Source organism: Ornithodoros turicata, chromosome 6 (genome assembly GCF_037126465.1).
Source record: "Ornithodoros turicata isolate Travis chromosome 6, ASM3712646v1, whole genome shotgun sequence".
Classification (NCBI taxonomy): domain Eukaryota; kingdom Metazoa; phylum Arthropoda; class Arachnida; order Ixodida; family Argasidae; genus Ornithodoros; species Ornithodoros turicata.
The window spans coordinates 61,786,778-61,810,794 of NC_088206.1; the positions used below are offsets into that span (position 1 = coordinate 61,786,778).

At 46.8% G+C, this 24,017-nt stretch overlaps 1 protein-coding gene across 1 annotated transcript in view; it reads right to left on the reverse strand.

Annotated features, from left to right (window-relative positions):
* Positions 1–1,664: 1,664 nt before the first annotated feature.
* The window catches only part of LOC135396905 (cysteine-rich motor neuron 1 protein-like), a 49,815-nt gene continuing 27,462 nt past the window's right edge, over positions 1,665–24,017 (reverse strand). Inside the window, exons 2-11 of the mRNA XM_064628130.1 lie at positions 23,243–23,348; positions 10,954–11,075; positions 10,128–10,316; positions 8,596–8,766; positions 7,412–7,618; positions 7,120–7,338; positions 2,913–3,113; positions 2,656–2,847; positions 2,350–2,544; positions 1,665–2,243 (exon numbers count right to left, since the gene is read on the reverse strand). Coding sequence (XP_064484200.1) covers positions 2,062–2,243; positions 2,350–2,544; positions 2,656–2,847; positions 2,913–3,113; positions 7,120–7,338; positions 7,412–7,618; positions 8,596–8,766; positions 10,128–10,316; positions 10,954–11,075; positions 23,243–23,348 — 1,784 coding nt within the window. The 3' untranslated portion in view covers positions 1,665–2,061. The remainder of the gene's footprint in view (positions 2,244–2,349; positions 2,545–2,655; positions 2,848–2,912; positions 3,114–7,119; positions 7,339–7,411; positions 7,619–8,595; positions 8,767–10,127; positions 10,317–10,953; positions 11,076–23,242; positions 23,349–24,017) is intronic.

Here is a 24,017-nt window from a genome sequence, read left to right on the forward strand (position 1 = left end):
GTTCCTATGTCCCGCCAATGTGGACTCTTCGCAGGCCTCCTATATGTGACCACATCCCTGGTGCAATTCCACATTGAGGTGAAAACCTCTGTGCTTCCAGTTGTTGCTCATCGACGAGCACCTCAGCTCAGCTTACTCTCAACGACTCCCGGGGTATAGACCGATGGAGCAGTGGCTCAAGGCGGTTCAACAGCAGTCTTTTGGATCCCACATGAAAACATTGAAGTGGCACAGAAACTCCCCAACGAAACGTCATCTACCGAGTCAGAGCTCTTCGCTATACTGACCGCGTTGAACCACAATGCGGGATCAGCGCATGGCGCGTGGACTGTGTTTGCGGACAGTAAGGCGGCTCTAGAGGCTCTGGCAAATTATTGTACCAGAACAATCGGCGGCCTAGACACCATGATAGTCGCAACATACAACAGACTTCTATCCTTGTGTCATAGCCTGTGTTTCCAATGGGTACCCAGTAACACCGGCCTGCACGGAAACACCCGCGCAGACGCCTTAGCACGTCGGGCACATGGGGACGTCCCCGTCAATAACTGTCCACTTTCAGCCTCAGCATGTCGATTATAGATACGCCGAATCCGCCACAGCGGCAGTTTCAAGAAGGCGCTGTCCGAGTAAACGATCATCTCCGGTCCATCGACCCGTCGATGGATTTCGTTGCCACACGCCACTGCTCGCGTCGAGAAGCGTCCGTACTACACTGACTACGACTTAATGTCACCAGCACACATCTGCTTCTCTATAAGATGTGTCTTCCATTCACCCAAACGCCCCAGTTGCGCTGATGAAGCTGATATTTCACATCTTCTCCTCGACTGCCGCAGATTCGACACCCCTCGAGTCGCGCTCAGACGACGCCTACTCGAGCTACGGTGCACAGACTTTTCTTTGGGCACTCCGTTTGGCCCAGTACAACATCCCACACAGCGGTCTGTGACAAAAGCAGTTTTGACGTTCCTCAGCGACACAGGCCTCATGAACAGCCTGTGAACTCAAGTCGTGCTATCTCATCCGTCAGTGTCCTACCCTAACCCACATCTTTTTTTAAAGTCATCTTTGTCTCTAATCTATCTCACCTTGCTTTCATCTATTATTAGTTTATCCTTCATTTCCCGATTCTTTGCTTTCTTTTTATTTTACTTTTATATATTTTCCTTTTCTTTTTTGCACATTTTGCGTTTGTAGACAAGGCGTTTCTGGGAAAGGACAGTTTGTGGGCAAGGAGTTTGTAGGCAAGGACAGTTTGTGGGCAATGAGTTTGCGGGCAATGAGTTTGTAGGCAATGAGTTTGTAGGCAATGAGTTTGTAGGCAATGAGTTTGTAGGCAATGAGTTTGTAGGCAAGGACAGTTTGGGGGCAAGGGGTTTGAAGACAACGACAGTTTGTAGACAAGAAGCTGCGATATTGAGACCATTTGTGTGCTGTCAGGATGTGTACCTGAACGCAACCTTATTCCTGCTATACAGGACCACGAATTTTTAAAACTCGCTGCTGTGCGGCGCACGTCTAACTGCATACTAGCCTCATGACTTCTTGGTGGTGGTACCAGACGTAGCTGTGACAGCAATGTGACAGGTTCAGACAAAGAATGCATAATATGTTGGGAACCCCTGGCGAACTCGTTGACAAGACAGGAATAGAAAAGAAAGTATGTACGTAATCATGTTTACGTTTATTCCGTGCATTCTTAAAAACTAAAAGAAACACCATGCAATTTGAATCCTGTACATACATTTGTCTCACACCGTAAATAGGTACATACATCTTGTCTCCCCACCCCCGATGCTTCATATACATCCTTAAAAGAATAAAAAATAAGCCTCTTAAAAACTGAGCCGTCTAGACTCGCACACTGAATCCATCATCGACAGCACACTCACGCACACAAACACACCTGGTTCTCACACCGGTTTCAGTGTGAGAACCGTTCCTTCGATTGGTCCTCTTCCGATTTGTTCGTCCATCGCGCGAAAGACTATCTGTCTCTCACTTTGACCTTTGGCATAAATACTTTTTTTTTCTTTAAAGGTTGTATATCACACGCATTCAGACGTATCCATTGGCTGTCTTCTTGTAGGCCGGTTGCTGCACCGGGCGAGCGTAGCCCTTCACAACGTGCTTTCTCCACAGGTAGAAAGTGTAGCTCCCCATGATGGCAAGCACGCCCACAAGGACCACCACCGCCGTGATGAAACCGGCACGCTCGCGGGTACCTTGACGCTCGAGTTCTGAGAAAGAAGGTACACGCCGTTAGGCAAGGAAGGTCATTGCAGATGCCACGAAAGTCAAAATGTACCCCGAATAATCTTTATCAATAGTTCTTGGATACTATACCTGGACATTGCATGCAGCAGTTTCCAGACGAATGGTTGCGAGTTCGACAGAAGTCCTGGGGACACATCGTCTCCTGGCACCGAAGCCGACCCCTGTCGCACTGACAGCGGTTGCAGTTATCCAGAGCGCGGTGTTCGCCGTCGGCGAACGTTAGGCTGCCCAGAGTGCATTGGCCAAATTTGTTGGATACTACTTCTGTAAGGAAGAAAAATATCGGTTGTAGCGATGTCCGCGTATAGCGATACCACGGAACCGCAGCCTACTGGCTGTGGGGCCGCCCGCAAGAAGTGGCAGCAAAATGCAGACCTGGGCAATGAGCGCAGCAGCCAGACGTGTGGCCGCTGGAACGGCAGAGATCATGTTGACAACCCATCTCGAAACATTTCACTTGCCCGCTAACACAGTGACAACGCTTGCAGTTGTCCGGTGCCCACAGAGCACCATCTTGATACATCTTGCCGTCTGTGTGGCAGTTTATCGATGACTTCGAAGCAGGCGCTAAAATTCATCAAAGATAAAACATTTATTGGCTGTCCTTAGGTATCAATGCTGTGTATCTGTACCTGGACACGCAGGGCAACATTTGTCCTTGAAGAACAGAGGCTCAAGACACGAGAGCACCGGACACATGTCTCGGTAACAGTGTTCCTTCCCCGCTCGGCAGATGCAGCTGAGGCAGGGTTCTGGACGCCACGTCTGGCCGTGTTTCATGCCGTTGGAACACGGTAGTTGATTGGAATGATTGCTTCCCAGGTGGTCATTGTCTGCGCGGAAGCCAAAAAAGAAATCAATCATCAGGTCTGTGCAGGAAGCAGTAAACGCCACATTTATGCAAACTCTACACGGTATTTCCGCGTTTATATATATATATATTTGTTTGTGTTATCGCCACGAAGCAACTGTAGCTATGAGCATTTCCGCGTAGAACCCCTATGTCGCTGATGGGTGAACAAACTGGACATCGTGTCCCTTCGCGATCGTAAATTCACCAAGTCTCTGTTAGAGCAATCTCGCAGAGCGAAACCTAGAACCTGAGTATCGTGGTATCAAGAATGCTGGTACTACCCTAACACAACAACACATAAAGGAGCTTGGAAGGGATAGAGAGATTGAACGACGATTAATGTAATTAAGGCGGTGGAAATGCGTCAGGCATTCGGCCAACCCACCCACTACCACTATCTACCCCTATCAACCCGTAACTATCACTAACTGTTACTAACTACACAGCCACAACAGCGGCGTAAGCCCTCTTCTCCGCCGGCGGCGTATTTTGAAACACTGCTTTCGCTCTTCCTCTGTCTCGTTCGCCCGCTTTCGGCGCCGAGCAGCGGCATCCGCTGCCTGATGTTTCTTTGCTTTGTTCCTAGGTTTCGGCAGCTCGTCGATTTCGCTCAGAATCCGTCTTCTTTTGGCGCCTACTTAGCCCGGCACTCGTACTCGGTTGGCACTCCATTCTGTATTTGAATTCAGCCCATACGCGCCTTGCACACCCGCAAGTTCAGACTAGCCCGTGTATCTGGCGCGCCGCCAAGACCGCTTCCGCTCCGTGACCTATTTTCTCTTACTCTCAACACTCCACTTCCCTCCGCCTCTCTCGCGCGGCGTACTTCCCTCTCCACGTTTAGACGACAGATCGACACCGACACTTTTCCTCGAAACGCCGCTTCTAATGCTCACGCATTAAAAAAATGTCAGAAAGAGTTGATTTTCAGATTACAACCCATGGGTCACATATATGCACAAAAAGTAGGAATGCATCGCGCAATCCTGGTGCACAAGAGAGCATTCAAATCTCGCGGAACAGAAAAGCTGCTTCCCTCGGCTGCCAGTCTGTGACGTTACGTCACCGCCCAATAATGAGGCGCGTGCATTCTTCTTTATTTCTTTTTGTGGTCGTATTTGGCGCCATCCGTTTCGCGTCTGAAGCAGAGCAGACGACTCTGGACAGCCAATAAAAGTGCTCGCCTGATCTGACGTCACAAGCCAGAAGGAACTGGGAGAGAGATCGCAGCTACTGCTCTTACAAACTAATCTTCTCAGGAAATGCGCGCGTTCCGACGGAAATGTTTTGTGAACAGTTTCTGAAGAAAAAAAATACATGGTTTGCCTTGCAGGAGCGCTGAGGTGACCTATATTTCTTTTTTCCTTTTTTAGGTTCGGCGTCTTCTGCAACGAGTAAAACACGGTCCTGCGAAAGAACGACGGGCGCAGGTGTCCTGCAGCGCGCGCGCGCGCGAGGCCCTCTGTTCCGCACACCTTTAAACAATCATCCACTCTTGGAAAGATAATGCGTATCAGAGAACGAGGGAACGTCGTGGCGTTGAGTATCCCCCTGGCATGTGACTCGTGACGTAGACCGCCGCAGCTCAAGCGGGTATGGGCCTGATTCACGACGATTTGTAATCGTGTAACCGGGATTTTTTTTTTTTTTGCACAGTTATTTATCGCCTATGCTACGGCTCTGAAAAATCGTGGCGCAAGGATTTCCACAAAAGAGATGACGTTCCCGGTACGACGGTAACGCAGGGTACACGCCGGACACGACCGTCTATAGTCGTGTTCAATTTAAGAAGGAACGGAAATCTAGTCCGTCAGGTCTAGAGATATCACTGCGCCGCTGATAGGATGGCCGGACACAGAGACGTCACGCTTCCTCCTCCGCCAGATAATGTAATCCATCATACTCACTCTGCTTCCGTACTGGCTGTTAAGACAGCCCCCCATATAACACTACGCGAGCCCTCCGTGCCACTCCCCTACTGATGGCGCATGGTGGCACAGCAGTATTTCTCCTGGCGCGCTATTGGCTCTCCTTTATCTCCAACGGCGTATATAGATGACGGATTAGATTAGACAGGATTTCGAGCCACGTTAAATGTCACCTCACTGCTCCTTTCCCAAGCAGCACAACCCAAGCAGCAAAATGTACTGAAAGTCGAGTGCAATAGGGGTGGACGGGTAGGTGGAAGGCCTTGAACAGACTAGTGAAACTGAAGGACATTGATAAGACACACACCGTCCACCCCTATTGCACTCGACTTTCAGTACATTGTGCTGCTTGGGAATGTACTGAAAGTCGAGTGCAATAGGGGTGGACGGCATGTGTCTTATCAATGTTCTTTAGTTGCAGGAGCCTGTTCAAGGCCTTCCACCTACCCGTCCACCCCTATTGCACTCGACTTTCAGTACATTGTGCTGCTTGGGTTGATACAGAAAACTGTAAGGTGAGCTCGACGCTATCAAGCTTGCGGAGCTCTGCTAGGAAGTTCGTTAGGACTGTAACCATTGGCATCACCATATTTTGTACTGGTCACACGTTACATTAAATGATGATACCGCGATTTGCATGACTATCGCTAGCGTGCACACCTTTGCTGTGGAGAAATCGAGATCGATTGTAAGCATCACAAAATATTAATTGCGCAAGACATAGATACAGAACATTGAGACAGAGATAGTACGGAGAAAAAAAAGTAAAGCTTGGAACGTTCATCGGCCATCAAAGGCTCTACCTGCTTCATTGCCAGGGATGCGTAAGCGCAACACACGTATATAACAAGCGCAAGCAGTACCTAGAGGTGAGCGCGGATAAAGCTGGCAGAATCCGGACGGTATCCGGATGTGAGAGATCCGCAACCGGATCCGCGGTAGCTGATATAGGCATATTCACGGATATTAATCATATCCGCACATCCGCAGTCATTCCATTTGTAGGAAAATCTGCATGACGAAATTGTTCCACAGCTTTCTACCCACAGCTGTCCAATAATAGCAGCACATGCTCTAAGATGCAAAGGTGTGACCCTTCGACGCCAATTCAGGTACACTGCGTGCTCTCAATTACGGCTAATGGACGTCGGCAGGGACACTACTGCTTATTTGTGAATAAAATGCGGTATCCGCGCAGACCGCAGGGGCGCGCGCTTTTACGGGCCGGCCGGCTAAAGAACGTCGACAGGGAAACTATAATGCCTATTTGCGGCATTATAGTTATATTATGAAGTATATATTAAGGTAAAGTATATATTATAAGTTATATTATAAAACTATATGCCTATAATGAAAATGCGGATATCCGCAAATAAGCATTATAGTGTTACTGCCGACGTTCCTTAGCCGTCCGTCCCGTAAAAGCGCGCACCTCTGCGGTGTGCGCGGATGTCTGCATTTTATCTCCAAATAAGCATTATAGTGGCACTGCCGACGTTCCTCAGCCGTCCGTCCTGTAAAAGCGCGCACCAGACTGTCTTGCGCGCGCTTTTACGGGACAGACGGCTAAAGAACGTCGGCAGTGACACTATAATGCTTATTTGCAGATAAAATGTGGCTATCCGCGCACACCGCAGACTGGTGCGCGCTTTTACGGGACGGACGGCTAAGGAACGTCGGCAGTGACACTATAGTGCTTATTTGCGGATAAAATGTGGACACCCGCGCACACCGCAGAGGTGCGGGCTTTGAAGGGACAGACGGCTAAGTAATGTCGGAGGGACACTATAATGCTTATTTGCGGATAAAATACGGATATCCGCGCACACCGCAGAGGTGCGTGTTTTTACGGGATGGACAGCTAAGGAACGTCGGCAGGGACACTGTAATGCTTATTTGCGGATAAAATGCAGATACACATCGCAGAGGCGCGCTTCTATCGGCATTTTAACCGCGCGGGCTTCAAAATTCTATACTTTACCGCAAACAATGATGTAGTGCGGTTATAACCGCACCCGTGCACACCTCTAGTCCCAACGAGCAATGAGATATATATACCTGCACAAGCTGCGCAGCATTGACCGGGCTTCTTCACAGGGTTCGCACACGGTGCTGCGGGACAGGGAGCTGAGTCGCACAGCGCTAAGCCCTCGATACAGACGCACTGCGTGCAGTCGTCCAGCCACCAGGTGTCTCCCTCGCGGTGCACGTGACCGTCCAGTCCTTGGCAGACAGCGGCACTTGCGGGAGATTGCTGGAACGGGCTCGCTGCATCGTCTGCGTCAAGAACGCAGAGACCGTCAGAAAGTTGTCAGAAATCAAGGTGACAGAAACGTTTGTGATGACTCACTCAGACATATAGGACAGCATGATCCAGGCTCCAGTATTGGGTGATCGCAGTACGTCCGAGGACAGGCAATCGGAGAGCAGAATTCTCGACCGTCGTGGCATGCGCACTGGCGACATTTGTCGCGCCAGACGCTGCGGTTGCCATGGGAACACATCTGTGTTCCGTTTGGACCGTGATGCTGGTAGATACTGAGGAGCTGTGACGGCTCTGTGATTCCAAGAAGAAGAAAAAGAAGAACGAAAAGGTCGTATCAAAGGTGTTCGCAGTAAAGGCCCGTTCTGACATACAGCGCTTTGCTCCACAGCGCTGCACCACAGCACTGCAAAACAGCGTTGTATTTCCACTGCGGGGTTCGCACTTGCAGCGCTTGTCCCAGGGCTGTACTCGGTGGTCTCACGTGATCGTACCGTCACGTGAACGCGCCGCCGCGTTCTCATTGGTTCAGGGAGCCTATCGCTGGGAGACAGAGATGGGAAAGTTCACCGAAGCTCAACTTCGCCAAGCGCTGTTTTTCATCGAGTCGCAGCCGGGAGAGGAGGGAAAAACAGCGCTGTTTTCCAGTACTCTGGAGCAAAGCGCTGTATGTCGGAACGGGCCTTTACTCGTGTAAATAAGTTGACACCATAGCGCCTTTATTTAGATTGCAAGGTTAACAGAAGTCGCCACCCAAGCAGCGCAATGTACTGAAAGTCGAGTGCAACAGGGGTGGACGGTATGTGCCTTATCAACGTTCTTTAGTTTCACGAGTCTGTTCAAGGCCTTCCACCTATCCGTCCACCCCTATTGCACTCGACTTTCAGTACATTGTGCTGCTTGGGCAAGTAGTGCTGCTGAAGTCTGGTACGCAGTTATTGACGTGAAGAGTCAGTATCAGTAAAAATGCCGATGCAGCGTATCACTTATTTCAAAACGAATGTAGAAAGATGATTTACACAATGACGATTCAGGGCCCAGCACTATACTGTTCAATGTCTTCCGCGCTGAATACGACGTCATCAAGCAGCATGTACCATGATAATAATCTCGCGTTCTGGGCTGAAACGTTCACCACTGAGCCAAACCAATAAGGCGGGATGCTTCAAGCTTGTTCGAACTATTTTCTATTTGTTTAACGCGACTGTTAGAATGTCGTCACATCAGATATTCTGAGACACCTACAGGGATGAAGCACAAGCAGACCTTACTCTCGCATGCCGGACAGCACATCCCAGGCTGCTTCACTGCATTCACACACTTAGTCTCACACATCTGCGTTTCGCACTTTGCTCGACCAGCGACGCATTCGCACCATGTACAGTCGTCCTCCTTCCATTGCTCACTATTGTTCACCTGGCGACCCGACGATGTCAGACAACCTGTCGAAGACAACGGAATACAACGGTTACTATTGTGCGCATCGTACAAAACATAGGGGCTGTGATAAAGCATGAGCTTTTATGGCGTGCATACTCTAGATGCTTCATGTCTAGCTGACAGTATGAAGAGTGACCTGAGCAGGTTGGACCGTGGACCGCTCAACGTGGAGCATGTGCTTGGGGCACGGCCAAATCAGCAGACGAGCTGCGCACTTTGCGCCCTTCTGCACTTTCTGATAGACAGAGGTGCTGAGGCCATCCTTTAGGATTCAATGCTCACAACGACTTTGTCTAACACGCAGACCAAGTGTTCTGAGGCAGCTTTCTGCACCAGTGGGGTCGACGTCCGCATTTCTTCCCTACTTTTCGCGCGTCTGGTTGGTTGGCTCTCAATATACTGTAGACCTCTACCCGAGAAACGTCATCATGACGTTGGTAGACAGACTGAAAGCGAAACAAATCGGAAAGGGAGGGCTCGGTTCCAAGAATGGGCACTTGTTCGCTGCCTCCTACTGAAAGAAAAGTAGGACCGAAGGTCGCGTCCCTTTCAGGAACCATCGTGATACCCTCAAGACCGTGTCTTTCGGGCGCGACCTTGTTCGCCCCTATGACTTCGAGCCCAGTTCAACTCTACCAATTTGGTGGCGATGTCGAACACTATGACGTCATTTGTTTACAAACAGGGAGAGGTCTCTCGTCTGTCTTCTTGCGCTCCGGGGGGACGCAAATTCCACGCAGCGCGTTAGTCCTCACTTTGTTCACCTCTGTGATTCCGACAACAGCGAGCTCTTTCAGCACTAGCACTACCACCATCACCGCCTCTCGCGCAATAATTGTGCAATCCGTGTATTTTCAAGGTCGATGTGAAAGCCATTCATTGTTATTCCATCGCTGAAATCGAGATCGTCGTTAGCAACTGCCCTTGTATTGATTATTTATTGCTTTTTTGAATCTTCCACCATAAGGACGAATGCCATAGCCTGGAGGATATTTTATTCTAGTTGCTACGACGAACGTCTGAAATTGTAATTAGTACTTTTTTGTAATGAGTACTTTTTTTTTTCATATTGCGCCTTTTGTCAATAGTGCCACTTTGAACGAAAGAGCGTCATGCCCAGAGCAGCAATGTCCGAATGCTAAGTATCACCGATATAACTTGAACAGCAACGCAAGTTTTCTCGTCGTATGCACTCCATATAGTACAAGGGCAATCGTTATAACCGAGGTTAACGTACCGTTATAACGAACCGTTTATGGGTCGATTTAAATTCGTCCAAGAATGTCGCTCTACATAGACACTACTAATTTGTGAACACCGTGAGCAACTTGTTACTGTTCTATTGCAAGACTTTGAGGCTTACCGAGACAAAGCGGGCAGCACTCCCCCTCGGCTTTGTGCAACCAGGAACAATGCGTGTCAACTCCTTTGCAAGGATAATCGTGACAATTTGCGACGCCGTTGCGGCAGGAGCACGAACCACACTTGTTTCGCCACGTTTCACCGTTCTTGTACGTCTGTTTGTCGACGCGGCAGGACCCGTCGCTGCTCACTGAAAAGATATCGTTATAAACGGGTAAACTTCTTCAAGGTTACAGTTCTGCGATGAGCCACGCACTATAATGCGGGTGAGCATCTGGAGTTCTCCTTTTACGACGTTTACGTTACAAACACTGACAAAATATACAGAGCGGCAGTTCAGCGATAACAACGGCCAGCGTAGACAAATGCTTCTCTGTAGCTAAAATTTTCGCTACGGAAGAAGGCGTCTTCGCGCAATGACTTGGTAAACATTAAAACGGGTTACGTCAACATATCTCCGCAACTACCTTACATTAAATAATTTCACGTTTATGCAGATCGATTTCTACAGACCGCGACGTCGACAGACCTTGAAGAATTATTCGTAGACTACGTTAAATAGAAAGCGAGCAAAGCAACCTGAGGGAACACAGTGGTCTAAGTAAAAATGTTCGAAATATCCCGTTTAATTACCAGTTATGCGTAGTAATAAGCGTATTCGATTCGCAATACGAATCGAAAGCACAGTTATTCGCTTCGGTCTTCGAAAAATTCCAGCGTTCACGCGGCTCTAAATTCTACCTGTCGTGTCCGTGTGCAGGCCCGAAGAGGTTGCGCTGGTCAGTACATGTAGGCACGAAAAGTAAAGTGAAAGTAAAAGTACTTACCGGCCGCGCATTCGTACGTATCGCAGCAAGAACCAGGTATTTGGTTGCCGCGTTTGACCAACTTGGGAATTGTATCCGGAGGACAATCGGGCGACAAACAGTCTCCTGGCAAGCAGGCGCATCTGAAAGGGGGAAGGACTTTATAATTACACCCTATTACGAGGACGATTTTTCAAAATGCCATTACGCGCTGGGCGTAACTACGGTTAATGAAAGATTACTTCACAGGCGGGCGTTCTGCGCCGCACAACTTCAATGCGCCTACTTGAATTTCATTACATTTTTTACCGCGCAACCGGAGCGTGATTGATGTACGTTAACGACGGTTTCTTCTTTCGTGTGCGCTGCTAGCAGTGTGTTTCGCCGCAATGCACGCGTGTTGTGCGGAGAAGTGCGAAGCCAAGTGGCATGTAGTTGCATTTAGTAAAGGTAATTTTGGCATATTAGCTTTCTAAACTTCATAAAAGTACACATTCACGGACAGGTGGATACAAAAACTACTTGTTTCTAAATACGTTCTTTAGATTTGAAAGTCAGCAGCGTCTGGCATAACGTGACTAGCAAATACGAAATAATCGTTACTGTTGTCATGAAACTACGCTCGTTACTACTAGTCGTGTGGTACTTTTAATCGAAAACTATATTACGCTGTGTTACTTTACGAGTAGTCCGAAATTTGTAAACAGAAGCCATCTAAATTAGCGAATGAATTTCAAATACAGTTAAGCTTTTTCGTACTTCCCTGCACAACAGCCACCTTGGGGCACTGGGGGATAAGTGAACAATATCCTTGCGCTCAACTAACAGAATGCTTTTGTTCAACTAAGATTTCCTCGTGGCCTCAAGGGTTGCTGTAATCGCGCTCGGGAACGAAACCTTTTTTTTTTTTTTTTTTCAGTGTTATTATTAAGGTTGACGAGAGCTGTACAACCATCAGTGGCAACCCACAACGCGTTATCTGCGGGGCGTTGTGAAACATTCGAATGAATCCGGTAAACCTCAAGCGGTATCAAACGACCCAGGAAAAAGCGATATCTTGCGACGAAACAATAAACAATCAAGTAAACAATTCAATAATTTTTAAATAATAAGCATTAAATATAATAAATATAAGTAAGTTTCGAATAATTATTTAATTTAATAATTAAATGTTTAATTAAATCTCAACAAAAATTTGCCACTTGGACGTCATCTATTCCGCTAACTCACTTTTACACAGTTGCCCCAGTACAATAATTTCCTTGAGGTTGTGCTGGCACGATCAAATAACAAAAGTTAAGAACCACAGCATTACATATCAGACAAGTTACCTCATGAGAACTTTAACGGAATAGATATTAAGTGGAAATGAAAAGATAAAGAGAAAACAAAAACACTTGGAATGGATAGATAGATAGATAGATAGTTTGAAAAAAGAATAATATGGAGATGACAGACTACTATATTTTCACCTTTTACGGAGAATGAGTTAACTGAAGCAGGTTTTTCTTATTTGAAGATTTAAAAAAAAACTATTAGTTACAGTCATCCACGTGAAACAGGTAACTCTGTCCGTGCATATCGTGGTTGCATCCTTGCCGATAGTGATCGTAGCGATTAACGGCACATGGCTGAAAAATCTTCGAATGAAGTCTCTTTCTCCATAGGACGTAATATTGGTACTAAGACCCACCAGATCCAGATCCACCAGCAGATCAGATCAAGCGGTATAATGAGTCTTTCGTTTTTATCTGTGAGCGTATATACTCCAGCCAGACATCCATGTACTCCAGCTTGAAACCCTCTGTCGAAATATTAGATGGAAGAATGCGATTAAAAAAGGCCACGCCATGAGAGTGTTGCACCACAGATATCGTTAATTATGTTGTGGGCTTCACACGCAAGCGCGGATACGTCGGGTTTCTGTACGTATGACGTGTGTTTCGCGGACAAGTAACACTAGCCGTGCGCCGACGGGACGCAGAATAAACGATAAACGCCTCCTGTTAGATAATATACTTCAGAGATCCGAGATAATTAATTATCGTCACGTTATGAGGGACGTCACGCAAAGAGTATTCCGCTCTCGCGTTTGTAATCGTCCCGAACCTCTTCCACGCAGGTTTTCCGAAAAAAAAAAAAAAAAAAAAGAAGCTGTTCCAGATTTCTGGTGCACTAGACCGTATACTTTTCGCAATTTTTATAATTTTTTTATAAACTAAAAGTCAATTAGCGTATCTTTGTCACCTCAAGAAATGGAGTCTGCTGCATGGAAGCTTGCGGCATAATAAATTTAGATAGCTTCAGTGGTGTTTGGTGCTGGGCCCCTGGACCAGTAGCGCGCATGTGCACCAAGGTCTCCGTCACCTTTGGGATTTCCTGTCATCAACAGACCTCTCTACCCTGCTTTGATCACCTGAATCCGCATCTCCATTATCATCTTTCACTATCTAGAAATGGCAGTAGGGCTGCGACCAGCCTGCTGGCCGCCGTCAGCGCCGTCTCATCATCGTCTCTTTATATATGAGTGTATTTTCGTTCGTCGACAGTGCTTCAAGTCGTTTCCAGTCTCTTTATTCTTCAAGTGCGGAAAGCAAGCAGTACGAATCTAGAAAGATAACTGGGTGCTATACAGTACGATGAAACGGCGTTCGACGATACGAGCACACCCCGTGGTCATCGACTGACGTTTCTTCTTACTTATATATATATATATTTTTTTTTTTTTTCATGTGTACGTCACGTGAATGAAAGGGGGTCACGAAACCGAAACACTGTACTGTTGTAACAAAGACGATCTGTCAGAGCGAAAAGCCCTTCACAAACACAATAGTGCAAGCCGCCAGCTTTTGTTTGCTGTAATGAGTTCCCTGTCAAACGCGAAAACTGCTTACTGCACAGCACCTTTCGAGGTCAGTGCCTGGAAGACTGTCAAAACGTATGTGCCGAAGCACGTGTGGGATGATTCAGCGTAACAAGACTCCGTAGCCGAGATAAATCACTAGAAGGTCACGGTCCAGACGCTCCGCTTCCACTGCCACCTGTGTTTATATCGCACTGTTTACATCCATTAAAAAGTGCCTTCTTTCGAACGAACAGGAAAGGGCTCTGCGTTGTTACACGTACCCGCGGCAGTGCAGACGGAGGGCTACAGACGTGATGCTCTCCTTCTGTTATGGGCGTGCACAAAACCATCACCGCTATTCCTTACGCACGCAAAGGCGATGGCGTACGATGTACTAAAACACCGTTATGCACGCAGCGGCGTCTCTCTATGCGTAGGTTAGGGCCCTTGCGTTCCTCGCTTTCAGCGCCGCAATGACAAGCCAGACTACCAATGTCACACGGGCAGTCTTCAATGACCATTGAAAATGCGCGTAGCGCCACCAAGCGTATAACGCGTCAACTTCTCAACGAGCATTGGATCCAATGTTTCCTGATAGGTTGACAAATTACACGCTAGGTGGTGCTTCCTGCATTTTCGATGGACGTTGATATCAATGGTCGCTGAAGACTGCCGTGTGACAGTGATATTATCGAGAGACAAAAGATAAATTAATGATGATGATGATGAATGGGGAAATTCGCCACATGGGGTGCAGCCCACTACCCCAAGGCACTTTTTTTTATTCCGTGTTAGCGCCGCGAAGCAACTGTGGCTATCAGCGGCGTACAGACGTGGAAAGATGGAGAGAGGACAGATGGAAGGAGTGAGGGACAGGGGGGTGTTAGTATGCGTCCTGGCCCGACTCCAGGGGGAACTGTGCCGACATATTCGTCTGGAAGGTCTTCGGAACCCCTCCAAGGCGCAATGGACGGAATGAGATGGGACCTGACGATGAAAGACGCTGAAAAGGGTTGACGGTCAGTGGAGTCAGTGAAACAACATCAACAGGACGCTAGGAAAAAACACACACAGAGGTACGCAGGCACATCATAGGATAGAGAGGGGACCCGTGTCACGGAGAAAAATCAGGAAAAACTCCAGAGCTGGACGATGTTCGATCTGGTTACGGACCATAAAGGGCCGAGGATGGTTACCAAACGTGAACGATGCGGCCGCGATCGATTGCACGCGACACTGCAGGAATCAAGAAACGGAAAAAATGTCCACATTGCGTCGCCAGTAGCAAAATGACTAGCATCGTCAAACAAAGCGGTTTTCTTGTTGGCCATGTTTTAATTCGCATAGACACGCTCTCGAGGAGTCTCGCCAACCGCGAGAGCGACACATTGCGGTCTCACGCTATTTTCGAAGAATAGGAAGCACGCATGATCCTAAATGGTGGTCCAACCATGGATATCGTTCTCGAGAAACAAAACAATTCCTATCACCGAGAACACAAGATGATGATGTTATTTGGGGAAGGGGGGAGGGGGGGTACAATACAGAAAATCTTATTAATTACAATCAAATAGGAACAACAACGCTCTTCTGTCTCCTTCGACGCATATTGTAGCGATAAGGGATGGGCATAAACAGTTGTAATTGCTGTTGTTTCAGGGAGTCAGCTCAGAGGTCGTTAGCTTCTGAGAGGCAATAATGGTAAGACCCTTCGACGCCTGAGATACAACATGCGCCTTGCGATGAAACAGCTACGGCGAAGCCTTCATCACCTAGGATATTAAGCGCTGCAGGGATATTTCCGGCATAGCATTCTTGACCCGCGAGTGGAACACAGGATAGAAAGATATACGTCCGAGAAGCCCGACCAAGGTGATAAAACGGTAAATTATTTACGATGTGACCTCGGCTATGTATGTGTTTCTACTTCAGTGCTTATCGCCCGGTGTTTTATCGAAGGTGTGCTTCGTTGACGTCATACACACTCAATATGAGTCAATCTATGCATCTTATCTACGCACGCTATATGACGATATCACTAAAGATTACATTATATTAGAGGAGAAAAGAAAATACCACTACACGAATCGAACCAGCCCTATGGGTGTTTGTTTTGGCAGGAAAGGTCAGCCAGAAAGGACAGCTTGCTATTCCTTGGTAAATAATTTCTTAGTGAATAGTCAAGTTCCTCGTGCAGTCAGAGTCAGGCGATGTGGGGCCAGAGGCCAGAGGACTTCCGCCGTCCCACACATGATATCACAGGCTTCTGAGGAGACTGGTATCCCGCAGGTAGTTAAGCAATCCTATGGTGCAGCGCTGTTTACGGGAATTGTCACTTCTTGTGCTGGATTATAACTTAATTACCTAGTTCGTTTAGTCGTCTTTAGGGGCTGGCCTTCGAGGATACATTACATTGACTGACGTGTGAGCATTTGTAAAACACGTAATATATAACCGGACGCTAGCAGGACAGAAAGGGCAGGTAGATATTGAAACCAAGAACAGCAATTATACGACGACGACTACGGGAGGTGTTCCGACGCCGCAGTTCTATTACATGTAAGGCATTAGATGAGTGATAAGCTTTATATGGAGCATAATTGTGTACCACAGTATCCGATACTGCGCTCGAATAGTGAGGTGGAAGCGAAGTCTTCGTTCGACGGCGGTAAGGCGTAAGCGGTATGGAACGGAAAATAAATTTGGATCGTCCGGATACACGAGCCCTATCCACGATATCTTATCTCCATACATTTTCTACACTAGATGAGCTACCTCCATATCTCTTTTTCCGGCCAACTGGATTGCTTCAAAACTAAATCCGAAATATTTTCAGCATCAACATTTGGGAAATGACTTGTTCACCGTACGGGATAATATTTTCCCCACAAAGCATCCAAGTATTGCGGTGAAGCCATACGCGGGAATCGCTGCCGTAATGATTACGGTCGAGAGTACTACGGAGAAGAGCGTACCCCGATAGAAAGACCTCTGTGGATATGCATTTCTCTTCCATATGCAACTCGAAAGATATGGGTATCTTGCCATGTGGAAAGCATATGTACTCGATCAGAATATCAACAGCTTTGTGTCGTCCAAGAGAGCTTTCCACGAATTCCCTTCGCACACCTAGAATTGACTGTTCAATTCTATCTGGCAGCTCCCCTGAAGCTCGCACCTTGCCCCAAGGCATTCCATCAGAGTTACTCTATAGGTCCCCTACACAATGGTACATCACGTTAAAAGAGGCCAGGGTTATTGCTTACGAAATTTTTCAAGTCCTATATGTTTATTTTGTAAACAGTGTTCTGGAGCTCGCCTCGCCATGCATTACCGTAGAATTGTGGTGCTTGATCGCTGAACAGAGAATGCGATATCTGGTCAAGCAATTGGTCTGTTGTAAATAACTGGACCGTTGCCGATCCCGGTTGATCAGTTTGCAACGTACCCGCATCGTGCACATAGTACACCAAGCAGCATTCGATGGCATGGTACAAATATCTTAGCCACGTTGTCTTTCGCTACAAGCGTTAAATACGGGGTGCAAAGGACCATCAGGTGGGCACAATTAATCCACAGACCGACCACTGCTGCGTCACCCACGATCACAGCTACTTCGCGACGCAAAAGCTTCCAATTATTAATCGTCTGCCAAGTAATAAATATCCATAAACCGTGACGTCTGATACGCCGCAAATCAGCCTATATTCCAGACGACTTCTTCTTTCTTCTTTTTTGCAGCTTCCTTTCTTTTTAATCCGACAGCGACAAAATTTACGACGCCTCACAGCTGAACGGGGGTATACGATTCGCTTTCTCCGAATTCAGGGCCTGCGGTTCTGAGTCTCAATAGAGAGAGTCGGTAATCGATTGCGGGAGAGGAGGAAAATTTAATGCGACTGGAAGCGTGAACGATAAATCGCTCTTGACGGTTGTTGCCCTAAGTGTCCCTATAGTGTAGCGGGAAAAACTGTGAGGTGTTTACGACTGCGAGGCGCTATCACCCGCTGCGTTACTGGTGGAAGGGACATGTTTATGACTGTGGCTTCTTCCACCACTTGTTGTTGTGTCTGCACTTCAGCACGGAGAGAATGTTCCCGTTACCGGGGCGGGAATACGAACTGCGCTGAGTCATCGCGATCGCTGGAACATGGACATGTGCGGCCTCGGCATATTACCAAATTATCGGTGGTTTTGGCTATTGCGTCGAGACTGATTGAATGAGATTAGAGAGTTTTAGCAAGCCGTTGATAACGTCGCTTGCGTCAAACGGTATCAACGGGAGCCAATCAGTGGATGAGATTCTGAGTCACTCACACGCGACTGCGATTGGCTCCGATAACCTTACCAGCGGTTGCCAAAAACTGTCTATATAGACTACCCTCTGTTTACAATCATGTGACGTCACGAGAAGACCGGTTCGGGGTTATACTTTGCTGTGGTGGGCAAGAAATTGGAAAAACGCGTCGGCTGATAAGCTGATAAAGCTGATAGTGCCCACCAGGGTTGCGGAATGGGATCACCCATTTCATTCCAAATCCATTGCGAGGAATGGATTGATTGATTGATTTTTAAAAGAAAAAATGGCACGGTTACCGGTCCCTTTTCTTTTATTGGTGGAATTAAAGGAATGGAATGGGGTTGCCAAGCCATTTAACTCTCACAAATCTCCATTCCTCGGAATGGAGATTTGCGATAATTCCATTCCTTTCAACTCCTCGGAATGAAAAGGTATGGCCAATTCCCACTCTTGGAATGGCTTGGCAACCCCATTCCATTCCTTTAATTCCATCAATAAAAGAAAAGGAACCGGTAACCGTGCTCGGTAGCCTAGCAGTGCTATAGAGGAGATTGACATTACCCATCACCGAAAAAGCAAAAAGACAAGGTTATTTCGCCCTTGACCGTGTGGCACACAGACCAGTCTATTCCAATTCCATTCCGCCTGCGAAAAAAAAAAAAACGAATTCCATTCCATTCAGATTCCATTCCGGGCTATGATAAATCTGGAATGATTCCGGAATCATTCCAACCCCCGGGGTGGCAACTCTGCAACCCTGGTCCCCGCCAGTATGTTTCGCGCGGTGGCGTTACGTAATCAATCATAAGGGCGCAGGTCGTGTATTATTTGGCCTTTTATTGCTTTTGTAGTTTTTCTTTGGAATAAACCAGAGATTAGATTAGATTGGACCCTTGGTTGCGTGTCGTTTAACGTTGCCGCCTCAAGGTTTTTCGCGTTACTGACTCAAAGGTTTTGGGACGCACGGATCTTTGAGTGGCAAATAACTTGTTCGTGTGCGAACTACTCGTTGGATGCTACACCCTCGCTTTCTGTCTAACCAACGAAATACCACGTTGGGAGGTCGGGTGACGTTAATTTGAATAGCTTCTGCTTCTCTGTACGGGAATCCCAGCACATTAACGCAGGCAGTGCAGTTGTTTTAGAATAGGAGGTGAACTGAGAATAAAAACAAGAACAGCTCTGCCGCAAATCTGATTGTTATCTAAAATCCAACTTGTCTGCCGCACAAAGTCGAAATGACTGCCATTAAATCTTTAATCACCCGTCAAAAAAGCTGGTCCGACGCTACAAAAAGAAAAAAAGAAGAGGCGCTGAAAGCAAGTCCGCACTAAGACTTGTAACTAAACTCATTACTTTTAAGCTCCATGAACCTGTCAAGAAACTCGTTCCTTTTACGAGTAATTTCGTCGCAATGACTCGAGGCATGTTAAAAGTTCCTTTCCCGTGCAATTGCGTCTCTCGCGCTCAACTTCCTCTTGTTTTTCTTTCGTTCCTTCTCTCTCTCTCTCTTCTTTATTTTTTTCCAATCCGGGAACGCATTGGCGCTATTACGTAGTCATGGGTGCAGGATCGCGAGCATTCTGGCATATACAACCTATGATTAAAAGGTGTCAAACATTGATTTATTAGTCTCGGTTGATTGATCCACTATTAATTGAACTGCAGAAAGAGAACCGAAGGAAGAAGGCTGAAAACAAACAAACAACGTTGCCACATTTATGATATCACCATATGTGCTGCTTATGTGTTCACATGCGTCCTTTTTTTTCTGTTACTTTTACCTTACAAATGCGTGTATCTCTTCGGGCTACCTCATTCAGCCTTGGTTGTTTCGGTACACGCACTCTACTGAGATTATACGGTTATACTGAAAAACCCAAGCTGGAGGCGAATGGCAAGAAAAGATGCAAACATATTTGCAAGCTAAAAAAAAACAGGAAGAAGAAGAAGAATAGGCATGCGACGTACATGTGAAACACATAACGATGAAAGAAATGATGAACGTAGCAGGAGCAGGCAAGCTAGCTGGTGTTGAATTGATATTAACATTGCCTTGAGTTTGAGGGGGAAACACAGGATGAATCGTGAGTCTATCTGTTCATCTCGTCCTGTGTTAGTCCTGTTACGTGGGGGCAGCTGCGTGGGAGTTGTTTCAGCCTCCTTTGTTCGTCCCCGCTACCATGCCAGGACCTCGGTGTCAAGTTGCGAAGGCGAGTTCCAGAAACTGAGCCCTCCTGTGGTGTTGAAACAACCAATGTGACTCAAGCGTGTCCAAGACGAAGGTCGTCAGAATGCTGGGCTCGGGTCCGATGTCAACAAAAGAGGAGGACATCGGAGAAAACGGGGTCTTCCTTCCCTCTGACTGGACTCTGGCCGTTCACCCATCATGTATTCTCGCAATTAAATAGTTATCTGTTTGGTTTTAACCCTGTTCCGGCTCGCTGATTATCCCTTCGGGTCCAAACCACGCTACCTCGGAGGACCCTTGCAACAGTCCTGTGTTTTCCCCTCAAACTCAAGGCAATGTTAATATCAAAAGAAATGATGAAAGACGACGAATGACGATACTGTGAATGTGGCAACGTTGTTTCGTGGCGATAGGCGCGTTCGTCATTTGTTTTTCGCAATGCTTGATAGGAGGCTGCTTTCAGTTTTCGCTACAGAGAGAAAAAAAAACGTACGTATACTAATTTCCCGTAGTAACATTATGCGAAATTCATACCAGCAATGTGGGCAAAAGAAAGTGCTCTTGTAGTCGTTTCACTGTGATTATCCCGCGTAACGTTCCAGATCCCAGTTTCTAATCTGTCAACTGAGCTATAGGGTACTCTCTCCCTCCAGTGAATTTGTTGTTGTTGTTACTTCTGTTGCCATGGTCGTTTTGTCCCTGACGCCATAAACATTCCCCGCTATAGACCTTCTCAATCACTGGCACTGATAAAGCGGAGAAGATGTTTTCGCGCCCGCGGCGTATCCAGCTGTGTCTCCAAAGGCGGCGCCACGATAAATATGCGCAGCAACTTTAGTCTTATCCATGCCTCTGAAAGGATGCTCCGATAGACCTTATCAGTGCATGACACCTGTTCATTGCTATGACACGTGGATAATGCTTTGCCAAGAGATCAAGCCGCGCGTCAGTAACTGCGTATCTGAAGGAGCAACGCGTCAGATGACCAGCGCGTCGCCAGACTGCCAGACTATATGGATAGATGGCGCTGAAAAGCTACGCTCAAGAGTGAGGTAGTGGTGGGGCTCCAGTTACACTAGTGGCAGTACTGTACGAGGAAGGTGTGTCCTGACTCACTTTCAGAGCAGTTCCTCACGAAGTGTGCCCAGGCAGCGTACGAACCACAGCCACTGCTACTTCTTGCATAGTCAGAATTTCAAACAACTCAGGGAAAAGATGTGCTAACACCAGGAATCAAACCTGGGTCCTCTAAACTCCGGTCGGATACGCTAACCGCTACATCACACCAGCATTCCGTTTCTGGGATGTACTGGGAAGTACTGTTACTGGGAAGTATATACTGGGGTGTCGGACAACCAACCGCGCTATACCAATTCTCTCTTGCATCTCGTCATATTGTAGTTAGCCATTTTTGTTTTTCTATGTGATCTGGAAGAACCGGCTCTCGTAATGAGTGCCTATTTCTCCTTTTTTCCCCTTTCTTATCAACTCAGACTTTCTTACATCTTTCTCACTCACTCTCTCATTCAGACACGAGGCAGGGCGATTTGTAAACGACGTAAACGACGAGAAATTGTCGAGGCAGGCCACAATATTAGGGACGACGAGACACGCAGTTCTGGTTGTTTACGTCGTTCTTGTTGTCCCCTCCCCAAGCAGCACGACATCTTTACCCAATATTGGACCGATATTGTCTATGCCGTCAAGCTACTATATAGGGGGAAAAAAGTCCTTATTTCGTCCTTTCCCGGACTAAAAGCACGGATGTCTATGCGGAGTCAGTGTTCTGGTTCCACTATATTTACTCTTATTGTAGCTGCTCTACTTAACTGATTGTTCGTTTTGGGCTGTACTACAGGGCTTCGCCCTCACAGTCGTATTATACATCTGTGTCCCTTCTGTACATGTGCTTTCGGAAATAAAGAAAGAAAGACAGAGTTTAGGGACTGTTTTTTTTTTTTTTTTAAGGTTCTGGGGAGTAAATTTCTGATTTAGGGAACTAAAGCGTGGAGCAACTAGGGGACTATATAGTATAAGCATTGACGTTCTGACCCAGTGTTCCACTTAGATTGTACGACGTGTCATCTCACGTGTGTCACACGATAACAACCACTAATTGTAATATATCCCTCGATACATTTTGGATCAATCAATCATCAACAAAATGGATGGATCAAACACAAGCACGCGCTCAGAAAAAGACGGCGAATTGGAGAGCAATTACAGCTTGTCAGTTTTTGTCCCGCAGCCCTGAAATCTACTTCTGTCTTACTACTGTGTAACAATGCATCTAACTCCACCTTGCATCTTACACCGCTGCCTAGGCATGTGCTGTTAGTGGGCACGTATAAATAATAAATGAAAAATAAAAAACTCCCTAAAGAAATAAAATTACTTTGTTTTTGTTTTTTCTTTCCTTTTTTTTTTCGGTGGCGGGTCGGAGCAGCTGCCGTTGACGGCCGTGGTTAATATCGAATATTATCGCTACTTGAACGATTTTCAACTTCATATAATTTGAGTGAATGCTTTAGTACAGAGAAACTAATTGAAAATGGTCGGATGCTTGACTGATATTCTTTCATGGTCCTTTGAAAAGCGTCATTCAACGGCTGAAAATGTTCCATCCCCCAGCCCCCAGTGACGTGTGTCACACAAGGTTATCGACATTATCAGTTTCCTCGCTTGCTCACAATTTTCATTTGTCACCTTCCTGCCGTATGCGCCGCACAATATTTCGCAACAAAAACGCAAACATCCGCACACAACGTCACCGATGTCACTCTTTAGCGAGAGGGGAAAGAAGAAAGAAGGAAAAAAAAAAAAGAAGACGCGGGATTTAGGTTACTGACATCGACACCGGCAGGCAACCGACCTTCGCTCCAAATATTGATCATGTGGTGGTGGTGGTCGTCGTTTTTCTGCCGTTGTTGTCGGCGGCGTGAATAGGGTTTCATTTTGAAAGTGGAGCTCTCACCCTTGTTGGAGGGGACAGCATCGGCCGGAAGAGACGACACTCGGCAGGGCGTAGCTGTCTTCGGGGCAGGTGAATGCGGGACATTCGATCGTGGAACAATTCCTCTCTGAAAACAACACAGAAAGCGTTTAGCGTTCTCACAACGGTGTGACGGAACGCATAATGTTGCGATCTACAATATGACTGTATATATATAGACTATAGAGGCAAATGGTTCTGCTTCTGGCACACGGAAACAACATGATTATCTTTATACTCGTTGTTTTTTTTGTGTGAACATTTTCTGTGAAAGGGTCACTGTGAATCCTTTCAATTTCGCGAGCTCAATTATTTTGCGATTCAGGCACAGTGCGTGTATATTCACGGCTACTGAATCTCGCGGAATCTGTATGCTAAAATTCGTGACTGTAAACGTATTCAGTAAATGCACGATAAGGGCACTGTATCACTTCGTGATATAAGTCCGAAACTGCCCGTAACACATTTGAACTAGTAAAATTCGTGACTGTAAATGTGCTGTATCACTTCGTGATAAGTCTGAAACTGCCCGTAGCACATTTGAAGACAAAATTTGTGGCTATAAATGCACTTCGTAAATGAAGTGTAGATGTACTGAATCACTACGTGATAAGTCCGAGGCTGCCCGTAGCTCATTTGAACGTAAAATTTGTAACTGAATTCTGCGAATGAATGAAGCTGCCCGAAGCACATTTGAACGTAAAAAACGGCTGTAAATGCGCTTCGTAAATAAACCGTAAGTGCACTGTATCACTTC